The following is a 12,170-nucleotide window of genomic DNA, read 5'->3' on the forward strand; positions in this document are numbered from 1 at the left end:
TCATGGTTATCACGGTATAATTCGATTAGGCGTTGCATGCCAAACGAGTGTGTTTCCGGTCCCAATGCTCGCTTCCGCTGGAGCAAGCGATACAATCGATGGGCCCGAACATTTATGACTGGATTACACCACTTTTTCTTCGCACTGCGCGAACCGGACACGGAGTGTTTGATCCTTCGACCCTGACGCTTACTCCTGCGGGGGAGGGCGATGAGGGCAGGATCAAACATGTCGCGCGTCGGTCGAGTAATGGAATGAAAAAAGCGCCGCGGTTCGTTAGTAAGTGTTTCGTCTATTGATCCCGTCGCTTGCTCTTGTGTGGGCGAGCGATTAGGCAACTTATTCGGCGTACAGTGCGATTATCGAATTAAATCGCGGAATCCGATTATATCATGGATCGCATCACCAACCGTTGGTGACTCCCAGATCTTTATCTTATCCCACTAACCCAATATCCTTTCCATGACAAACTGTGGAGATGCAGAGGTATACACGGTCTCTAGTAACAATGGTTGTCTAACTAACATTCCTTCCCTTCCCCGATGACCGTACAGAACGTTGCCGGTGCCGTTATTGACTTTTAAAATTTGAGCTCTCGATTTGTGCACATTGAAGAATGGTAAGCTAAACCCAAGCCCCATTCATTAATTCCCTGTGCAACTTCTGGCTTCTAGCTTCTTGCTCTGCTTTCTAGAAAATATTTACACGTGGGTACGGGAGTGATCAACTTCTCCCCACTGATCAACCACATCCCGAATTACGGTTACTTTTTATTAATTAAAACGAGAAACTTTGCGAACAGTTATCATGGTTCTCTTTAATTTGAATCCTAATTTAAAAATACAAAATTTATTCCAAAACAGACACATGAGGATTTGCAAAAAATGTATCATTTTGGTATTTCATTTGTTCCCGTTTATATTCTTACACGTTTTGGTTAGCCTAGCTTTAGGTCACCTGCGACGCATGAATATTATTTTAGTTAACATGATTACATAATGTTTCGACCAATTTCAAAAATCTGTCTTTTAGCGCACAGAACTGGTATGAGATTTCACTGAACAGTCGTGTTTAAAGTAAGTTCTAGTAGTGAAAGTTGTACTCCGAAGCACTTAAGCTTTCATTTCAATTTCTAAAGATATATTTCAATTGAATATGAAAATGTGAGGTGAAGCGTAGTAAAGAATTAGTTCCAAGTGCTGAGATTCACTTTAATGAAGATAATAAAGTAATAAAAGTCATGCTGTGTTTAATGTTGAAGAACGATTTGGTGAAGCTTCTCGTTAAACGTCGGTTCTCTAACATAACCGAGAACAAAATCCTATTGCACTATTTGTGTCTTAACAGGAATTAATTATTCCGTGAAACAAGCAATTGTCAATCAGCTTATCGGCACACTATCGATAACCGTAAAAAATCACCATTTCTATATGCGTATTGCCCCTTATCAGCTTACCATTACCGTTTTCCATCGGCCCAAAGCCAACAGATAACCGATTCAGGAAAATATATTGGCTCAGACACATTTCTCTGCCGACCGTGTGTGCCATTTTCGCACAACCCACCAATAAAGTCGGAATCATAAATTCAGCTTCACAAGCGAGGACGTCGATCCTTATTGCTAGTTACAAGTTTGCAATCAGTGGAAAAAAGATGAATTCGGGACAAGGTACTTAGGTCCTGTGGAATCATTTTATCGTGAAGAATCCTGCAAGGATATAGAAAACACCCACAATGGCATTCCAAATTAGTGAATCGGCGTTCCAGTATTTGTCATCGAACAACATCACTGCAGCAAACTTTCAGGATTTGGATGCCAGTCCGAGGGACCAGTTGATTGGATATTGGGAAAATTCGCTTAAGAATCTTAGCACGGAACAGAGGACGGTTTTTACGGTGCTGGTTATTCTGGTGATGGTACTGGCCATATTCGGCAATGTGGTGACGTTTATTACCAATATTCGGAGGTAGGGTAGATTTTTTTTATGGCGGATTGGTGAAGAATCTAATGTTTAATTTCACAATAGGGAACAACGGCATTTGTTTCGCGTGTGTCTACTCTCCCTGGCGTTGAGCGATATACTTTTCGTAACAATTACGTCAATAGTGTATTTGTCGCAGTTTAATACTGAATACAATTCATTGTGGGTAAGTATCAATATGTTTCTTTTGAGTTTTTTTCAATGTTCTCACTCCGTACAAATGTGTTCCCAAGTAGGTGATATATTCGCACTCAACTTTATTTTATCTCTCTGAATTCTTTAATCAATTAAGGCGACATGATTAACGTGCAGGTTATGACTAGAAGGTCTAGCTCGGGATTTCCTGGGACAAAAATACCAGGATTACCCGAGATCTTAAAAATCCAGGATCCTGGTATATATTGCGAAAATCCCAAGAATTCCAGAAACATCAAGTTAAACATAATAAGACAGAAAATTGTTTTAGGAATCGTAATTAATGAATAATTTTGTAAGGGCTGTTTTCTTTCCATTTCTTTAACAAGAAAATTTCACTGGACATGTTAATCTAGACTAGAAATGATGGATGTCATTTGAATTCTAACCTCCATGAGTTAATATTGTAGGGACTAATTAATCGAGTTACAGATTACACACACTTCAGAAATGTGTTTGTAGGGATCAGAACAGTGAGCCAGGAAGTGTGGTTGAAAATCCCGTATGGTCACATTAGTTCATATCAAGTTGAGTAACATAGATTCATGAAGTTATTACTGTAGTTCCCTAAAGTAGCGTTTATTTTCTTGTTGGAGATGGGATCATGTAATAAAAAAAAAAATGTTGATGAAACGAGAGGCACTAAATGGATAGAGGAATATTCTCAAACATATATGGTGCAGAGCTACTTGGGCACTTCCATGATTCACTTTGGCATGGGGGGCTTTTATCGGCAGAATTATCTGAAACTTTGCAAAAAGAAGCGTTCCAATACGACGCATATTGTGGCAAAATATATGCTTTGTAGGTTCCAAAAAACCCCACTGCCGAAGTGAATCAAAAATGCCAAGAATAGGATGTGGCTCCCTATCACAAAATTTTCATGAGAGTATTTAAAAAATTGTTTACAATATGTCTAATGAAAATTCTTATGAAAGAAGAATGTCTTGTAATTCAGTTCATAAACAAAGTGCGGAATGGATTTTTTTTTATTTTGAAGTAATCGGGCTCATATTTTGCAACAATTTGATCCGTGAAGTGCATCTTACTGCCAAGTTTCATACAATTCGCCCGATAGCAGCGCATGTGTCAGTGATCATGGGTGTACCTAGTTACCTAATGCTTGAAAATTTGTTTGGTAGTTATAAATACGGAAGAAATCATCTGAAAACAAAGTTCAAAATTCCACTCAATATAAAATAAAGACCTACATTAGCGCTTTCATGATTCACTACAGCATAGGTTTTTGTTTTCTTGGCAGAATTGTCTGAAATTTTGCAATAAGTCAAAAATCAAAATCACATATTAGAAAACAAAATTCTTTTTCAAAAATGTTGAAATACGGCTTATATCCTATATGTTCTTTAATGTATCAAAATTTCAAACTTCAGTTAAGCTTCGACAAGCTTTATACTTGTTTTTAGGGAAATCCCGGGATTTAAAAAATAAAAATCCTGGTTCGGATTTTTTAAGTCTGGGAAACAAAACATAAATTACGTAACGCTCTTGGGGAGTAGGCTCAAGCGTTACGGCTCATACAAAAATTTTAAATTTTTCATACAAAAAGCGTAACGTAATAAATAGACGCTGCCTTAAAAACGGCTAGAAACGACTTCGAACTGCTAAAAACGAGTTAAAACGGCTTAAAATGACTAAACCCAGCTTAAAATAGCTTAAAATTAATGAGCATTGCTTACAACGGCGCAAAAAGGTAACAACGACTAAAAATGGCTTAAAATGGCTAAAAGTTGCTAAAAATGGCTTATAACGGCGTAAAACTGCATAAAATAGCTTAAAACGATGTAAAATGGCTTAAAATAGCTTAAAATGGTCTGCAATGTGTTGAGGTGGCTTTAAATGGGTGAAAATTGTTTAAAATGGCTAAAAATAGTTTAAAATGATAATAAATCTTCGAGCTGTTTAGTAGAATACCTATAAGTAGATGAAAAAACCGAATTTGGACTATACCATTTAATTCCACTAGAGTTTGTATCCTTTGGCAGATACGCGTATTTCGACCACAACTGTAAGGCCGTCTTCAGTGTCGTGTTTCCACTAGAGTTTGTATCCTTTGATAGATACGCGTATTTCGACCTCAAGTGTAAGGCCATTTAATTCCACTAGAGTTTGTATCCTTTGACAGATACGCGTATTTCGACCTCACAGTTGAGGTCGAAATACGCGTATGTGTCAAAGGATACAAACTCTAATGGAATTAAATGGTATAGTACTAAATTCAGTTTAAAATGGCTGAAAACGGATTGATACGTCAGAAACGGTTTAAAACGGCTCAAAACAGCATATATGCCACATATGAGGACCACGTGATTATTGAGCTGGAATCGAATTCAGGTAAACTTCAGCATTCATGAGTCCTCTCGTGGTGTAGGGGTAACGCTTTCTATCTAGTGAACAGGGACCCAGTAAACACAAACTCGTATACAATAGCGCATAAGAGTACAAATGTGGAGGCGATATACGTACATGCGCCATAAGGCTGAATGCAAGATGTACGTATATCGCCTCCACATTTGTACTCTTATATCTCATCATAAACGATGGTGTGTTTACTGGGGAGTCGTGAGCTCTATTGCAAAACATATATAATGTTTAGTTTTTCGATTACCTTAAAATGGCTTAAGGACATATCCCCATGAGTACCAAAATGGCCTCTAATATGGCACCGTACTTCCCCCTTGCTTTCCGCTCCCTCCTCCCACACTTCTTACAGTGTTTTGGAGAGCGATCACAAAAAATGATTATTTTAAGTTACTACCTTATTGTAGAGCGGTGGTTTCTTAACTGAAAGCAATCCATAATATGTTTTTCACAAATCACCAGTTTTTGAATGCAAATACGTAGTTATTGCTGTGATTTGTGTTGTAAAATACCACGCACTTCCGAATCACTTCTTCTTCACGCACCGAGATATTGTTTGCTGGCTTTTCGGTGCCCGTTCTAAAACTCACTTGTAATCGTATTTCTACTCACCGTAGCAATTCAAAAATCTAATGCGATACTTGAAACACTTTGATTATTCACGCACAATGCTCCTGGGAGCAATAAATCACTTATATTAGTCAATTTGTGCTCGAAAACAGCACCGGAACGCGAATTCACTGAGCCAACATTGTTTATGATTCGGATTCGCCGCTCTCACTGATATTAAGTGATACCAGTTTTTATGTTTGCAATTAGAATGGTTTGGATATTCATACACTTGCTACAACCACGTATTTTACAATTTCATAATACTCAAAAGGTGTACAATGTCACAAGTGTTGCAAAACATTTTTATGCGTGAGTAAAACAATGTACAACGCAATTTAACAGCAAAAATGAATATAAGATATTATGCAGTACAATTGACTGTAGAATTCAAATGCATACTGATGGCAACTTTCTCCGTCCGTGAGAAGCGAGAGAAGAGAAAAGAAAACTGCCAAAAAATAGTAAACAACACACGCATGGTGTGAAAAATGCTTATAATTTTGGTCAAAAAACATGTTTTCACTACCAATTGAAATAAATTGTGATTTTGAGTTTTTATGAAGTTGTTGATGAATTCATATCGACAATAATACCATTGTATGAAACGTGTGCAAGTAACACTACCTACATGGTTTTGTTGGTGGAGGTATACATGAAACATGATGATTTATTTTTGGCCGACGCACATAACATTGTGCTCCGCCTTGTTGGGTGGCTCGAGAGGGTGCTTTAGCGGGTGGCTCGAGTGGGTGGCAACATTATGTTTACGAGCTCAATGAACCTTCACCTTAAAAAGCTTAGACGGCTTGATATGACATAAAATGGCTTAAAGTGGGTTAAAACTGCTTGAAGCGTCTTTAAGCTGCTGAAAAGGTTTAAAACGGTTAAAAAAATGCTTTAAATGGTTTTAAACCACGTTAAATAAAAAAGTTTTTTTTTCGGATTTCTTGAAGATGAATAATCGCCTCCAAAATATCTTATAGAAAATAAGGTTTTAAAAACATGTTTGAATCGACATAGCATATTGTCTGTTTGAAATGTCCACATTTTGTATTGATTAAGACAAAGGACATAAAGTGCTACGAACGGTTTAAAACAGCTAGAAAAGACCTTAAACTGTTAAAAACGAGTTAAAACGGCTTTAAACTGTATAAAAAGATTTGAAATGGCTAAAACCTACTTAAAATAGCTTAAAACGGATGAACAAGCCTAAAACAGCTCAAGACTACTTGAAATGGTTTAAGATGGATAAAATTGCATGAAATGTTTTGAAAATCTGACTGTGGTCTCATTAATTTCTTAGATATGATTGCCTCAATCCAATGGCTGTGATAGTAATAGCTAGCTTATTAATGTGACTTCCTTGTAAACTCGAACAAAAACAAATTCGACAAACAAGCTGAATTTCTGCTTACGGGCGCATATTACCCCGTGTTCTATTGTAGTGTTGAAGGAAATATAGTCAGAACAAAAATACAATACAACGAGATGAAGACAATATTATGTCAGTTTTTGGTTTTAACGATTGCGAATGAGTGTGGAACTATCAAGGGCAAATTGAAAGATATCGGCAGATACAGACTGTATAACCAAGATACATATACAAAGTAATCTACCCACGAACGGAGCCTGGGATTGAACAAATGACTCCGTGAAATATACATTCTATTGCAAGAAATTTTATATACATTTTTCAAGCTGATCCAAGTTCGTCACATGTGAATCTATTTTCTAAAATATAATTTATCTCAAATTAATTCATAGCACTTTCAGTAGACGAATTCCATGTCAAATCGGTCAGTCACAGAATTCGACCATCTTCGATTTGCAGAAAATTTTACACATGATTTTGGTATGATACAATAAATGTTATCCATAGAAAATAGACTCGAGAATAACTTTTGAAAATGGCCAAACCATTTTTGCATGAAACTTATATGAAAATCTCTAACTTCAAAACTATTGATTTTAGAGTAAAATTGTTGTGTGAGGAAGTTGTAGTGAACCGTTTGGCCTACAAAAAAAAAATACACACTAAAAAATATTTTATGTTTTTCCATGAAAAATTCAAACATAATAATTAAATTTTAAATTACACAAATTTTCCCATTTATAATATTTTTTAAATTTTTACCATAGACTCTTGATAGCAAGCAGATGTTTGGGACAAAGTTACATGATGGAGAAATTTTTAATAAAAAAAAGTTCTTCTAAGAACAACGTTTGGTTGATTTTCAAAATTATGTTTTTTTTGTCAAAATAAATACGTTCTGATGATACAATAAGATTTTTGAAATGATTCTAAACCAAAATGATTACAAGGATAATTTCTCTAGGAGCAGCCATTTTCGAATTATTCCGAGTTTAATGAAATTAAATACAATTAATTAATATTAAAATACTTAAACAGGCCATTTTCATTAGTTATTCGCGATTCTCCGTCAATAATAATACGTTTTCGAGAGTAAAGACCATATTTCTTTTCACTTTACTTATTTTCCTTGATGAAGAATCGCGAAAAGCTAATAAAAATGGCCAATTCCAATAATTAAATTATATTTTTGCACTAAACTCGATATAATTGGTAAATGGCTACTTTTAAGAAATTCTCCATACAATCATTATGGTTCACAATAATTTCAAGATTATTATTGTTATCATCAGAACGTATTTATTTTGACAAAAAAAAAATTGAAAATCGGCCAAAAGTTGTTCTTAGAAAAACTATTTTATTAAAAATTTCACCATCATGAAAATTTGTCCCAAACATCTGTTTGCTATCAAGATTCTATGGTGACAATTTAAAAAATATTAAAAATAGGATTTTTGAGTAATTTAAAATTTAAATTTTATTTTTGATTTTTTGATGAAAATAAACAAAATATTTTTTCAGCGTGTATTTTTTTCTTCTAGTCCAAACGGTTCACTATAACTCATTCATACAACATTTTTCTCTACTATCAACAGTTTCGGAGTTAGAAGTTTTCAAATAAGTTGCATGCAATAAGTTATAGGCCATTTTCAAAAGTTATTATTGAGGCAAAGTGATCAATTTTTCTATGGAAAACACTTATTCTACCATACCAAAAACAAAAAAATTGAAGATTATGTTTTTGAATAATGGCCACTTATGCTATTTTGGTTTTACATGGCCCATTAGGGTGGAGCTTGTTTCCAAAAATCTTCCGTAGGCAGGATTTACAAAGTGGAAAATGATCATCGGTCCCAAAATAACATCCTGTGAAAAAATGAGAATTTTCGGTGAAGGTTTATAGGTGGCGCAAAGGGCGTAAGTGCAATTTTCCCATTCTAGTGAACTTCGGGTTTACGGCATTCGGGGTGATGGGATTCGGGGTAATGGGGTAGAATCGAATTCTCCCCAGCTAATCATATGCTTATTCGGGTTCATAGTAATCAGTCAGTGTAACCTATACAAGGGCCAAAAATCGCATGTATAAATATATTTCGTCAAATATCATCTAAAGGAGTAGAAATATCGCAATTTTGAGGCGAATTTTTGCACTTAAAGGTCCTAAAATCACCAAAACAAGCTGAAAAGCATACCAAATTTTTTCAAAGTTCACTAGAATGGGAAAATTGCACTTACGCCCTTTGCGCCACCTCTAAACCTTCACCAAAAAATCTCATTTTTTCACAGGATGATATTTTGGGACCGGTGGTCATTTTCCACTTTGTAAATCCTGACTACGGAAGATTTTTGGAAATAAGCCCCACCCTAATGGCCCATACACACATATAGTACAGATGAAGCTTTCAAAACAATATTGCTAAAATGCAAGTGTTGAAAAATGTGTGAAACATAAATTATTTTTAATACTACGCATAATCCTGCGCTGGAGAAATCTGCTTCAATCGTGAGAGTGAGCGAGAATTCAGAATCTTGATAGAAAGCATGGAAGCTTTTTAGGCTTCATGTAGTTCACTTTGACATCATCTGAAACTCGACAGTTAAATGCACTTACATACAGCGCTTATAGTAACATAAAAATGGCTCAGAGCTTTGACAATTTTACTGCCTATAATTTTATGTATTTTTTATGGTTTTCGATTTCACAGACCCTCGGAGAGCTAATGTGCACGTTTGCCCCCTTCTTCCAAACGATGGCCGTGCTGGTGGATAGTATCACTTTGGTGGCGATCGCTCTGGACCGGTACATGGCTGTGGTGCGACTGACCAAGGGAGCTTGGGAACCCAGCGGCGTATTGTGCGTGGCCTGTGCCGTTCTGATATGGGGCCTTGCAGCCGGAGTATCCAGCCCAATGCTAACCTTGTACCAGATCTACCACGTTATCGTACTCATAGCCGATAGAACCCATTCAGACGTGATTACGGGTTACTTTTTAGCAGAAATATGCGCCACCGATAAGAGCAAAAATGGATACTACTTTGGAATTGTGTTCACTGTGATCTTTCTACCGCTGTTATTATCATTCCTTTGGCTCAACTCTATCATCGCTAAAGAAATCTGGATTCGAAGGAACCCACTTGACAATCGCAGCAAAGTGCATAAGAAATCCAAAACTGGCATGTTCACCGACAGCACAGGGGAACGCAAAACCACCTCAACCAACATCAGCTCGAGCAATGCTTCGGATCGTCGTCCTCCTTCATTTCCGGTACGTCACACCGCTTACTCCGTCTCTAAGTGTGTGTGCTCCAATTGCGTAGATCAACACTCGCCCCACAGGTGCCTCCCCCACCACCTCCCACAGCTCCCAGCACCAGCCCGGCGTCCAACAATCGGAAAAAAGCGCCAGCTGCGCATGTTCAAAGCCATCGTGTTTATCATGTCGGTGTTTTTCCTGTGTCGATTGCCGACCTGGATATTCCTGCTGATAAAGCTGCACGGCACTGCAACACAAACACCTTCTGGATGCTGCACTACATTTTTGGGATAATGGCCATGCTGAACTGCGTGCTGAATCCGCTGATCTACACCTTCCTGGGGGAGACGATCAAGGTGACGGTGTTTCTCAAAACGATGTGCGAACGCTTTTGGGTGGATCCTTGCCGCCGAGGAGCTCAACGGGTGAGGACCAAGTTCTCTGAGCATGTAACACAGTGGCAAAGGGGAAGTTACACTGCGGGTGGGGAAGAAGCGACCGCATCAACAGCAAAAGCAACGTGACGGAATGTTTAGTGGAGATTGAGGGTAACGATGGAGGTTAGTGTGAAAATGTAATGTGTATGTTGTTTGCAACAATTTTTGAAAATATAAATGTGAATTTGTTTTGTGCAGCTTTTGTGTTAGTAGTTATTTCTGAGTATTTTGAAAGAAACTTCCCATTCTATCGAAATATTCCATGTGATGTTTTTGGCTGAAATAAAACAAAAAGAGGAAGACGTTCTTCTCAGCTAGTAACCTGTATCACATGCATTATTTTAAATTTTTATTGAGTGTCTTCTTCTTTCTGGCGTTAAGTCCCCACCGGAACAGAGCCTGATTTTAGCTAAGTGTTCTTGTGAACACATTCACAATTATTATCATAGAGCTTTCTTTGCAAATTAATCATTTTTATATCGTGTGGTTGGTATGAAAATACTCTATACCCTGGGAAGCCGAGAAAAAAATTCAACCCGAAAAGATCCTCAACCACATTCGAACCTATGACCCTCAGCTTGGTCTTGCTGAATAGCTGCACATTTTTCACTATGGCTATATGGGCCCCTGAAAAGTATCTAATGCCTGTTTAAACAAGAGAATTAAATTTATGTTTTTTTATGATGATGTTAGAAAACTAACTTTTTATGTTTAAGTTAGTTCGAAACTAAATCCTTTTTGAACCTGAACCTTTGTAGGTTCATGCAGTTAACCCAAATTTGAGTTAAAAGAACTCATTTTTTGGGTAGTCTGATTTCTCCGTATATCCGACATTTCGGAAGAGACACGGAAAACAAAATACACCAAAACAAAACAAAAACACAAAAATAAACAAATTTGAGTTTAAGCCAAAGGGTGTGACTAAAGTGTCCATCCCGGGACATACCGGGACAAAAATTCCTGGATTTAAAGAATTTTGGGATTTCCCGTTTCCCGGGATATAAATTATACCATCTCTGGAATCCCGGGATTCCCGTGGTGACTGAAAAAATGTATAAAAACCGCTAAATTTACAAGCAAAACAATGACATACTTTCTCAGAATCAAATTTTATTCGAAAAAAACCTGAACTTCGTAATTTTCAAAACACCGTCAGCTGGTTTAAGCCGCAATGGACATGACGAGCATAGTTTCGTAAACTTTATTCGATAAAATAAAAAAACAAAATCATGAGTAAATGTTTTCATAAAAAAGCTAAATTACCAAAAAAGGAAAATTTTTTCATTAGTCTCCTTATTATATTCATTATTTTTACGGCATTGGCCGTTTCCATAACCCTAGACTGATAAAACTAATCTGAAAGTAATCAAAATTCCTAATTACCTTGATCCACTACAGTACCTTCAATGGTTCAATCGTTCTCTTAGAAAGTGATGATGATGATGATTTTTCAAATTTTCTGGATAAAATTGTATTAATATTATTATGTTAAAATTTTATCATTCTTTCATTTATAATAGAGAATTTGTTAACTTTCCCAACATACCCGTACCTAATTATGAAGGATGAATTTTCTTTATTAGAGAGAATTTCAGCCCTTGGCTGGTTCGTCTCTGTACCTAATTATTCAAGGTAAGTTTTGATATTTATTAAGTAAGCAGAACTTTATAAGAATAAATTCGCTGTAATTAATTTATATATTTCAACTGTTTTTCTTGAAAAACAATCTCTATTTTAAATTAAATTCCAATTTAATATGTAAAAACATTGTAAAATGGAAATTTTACTTCCATTTCAACAAAAATACAAGTTTTAATAAAAATCCCGGGATCCCGGGGTTTTCCCGGGACAAGCATCAATGTTTGTCCCAAATCCCGGGACAAGCAAAATGGCCGGGGAATGGACACTCTAGGTGTGACAAAATCTAAAAAAAAAAAAG

General features: G+C 36.4%; 1 protein-coding gene across 1 annotated transcript; it reads left to right on the forward strand.

Annotated features, from left to right (window-relative positions):
• The first annotated feature begins 1,481 nt into the window (after positions 1-1,481).
• LOC5578087 (neuropeptide Y receptor type 5) lies at positions 1,482-10,318 on the forward strand. Its single transcript, XM_001656731.3, is given in 4 exon segments — positions 1,482-1,967; positions 2,028-2,148; positions 9,246-10,050; positions 10,053-10,318. Coding segments are annotated over 4 exon segments (1,425 nt in total). The 5' UTR covers positions 1,482-1,734.
• Positions 10,319-12,170: the final 1,852 nt, after the last annotated feature.

Source organism: Aedes aegypti, unplaced genomic scaffold, assembly GCF_002204515.2.
Source record: "Aedes aegypti strain LVP_AGWG unplaced genomic scaffold, AaegL5.0 Primary Assembly AGWG_AaegL5_hic_scaff_2349_PBJ_arrow, whole genome shotgun sequence".
Taxonomy (NCBI): Eukaryota; Metazoa; Arthropoda; class Insecta; order Diptera; family Culicidae; genus Aedes; species Aedes aegypti.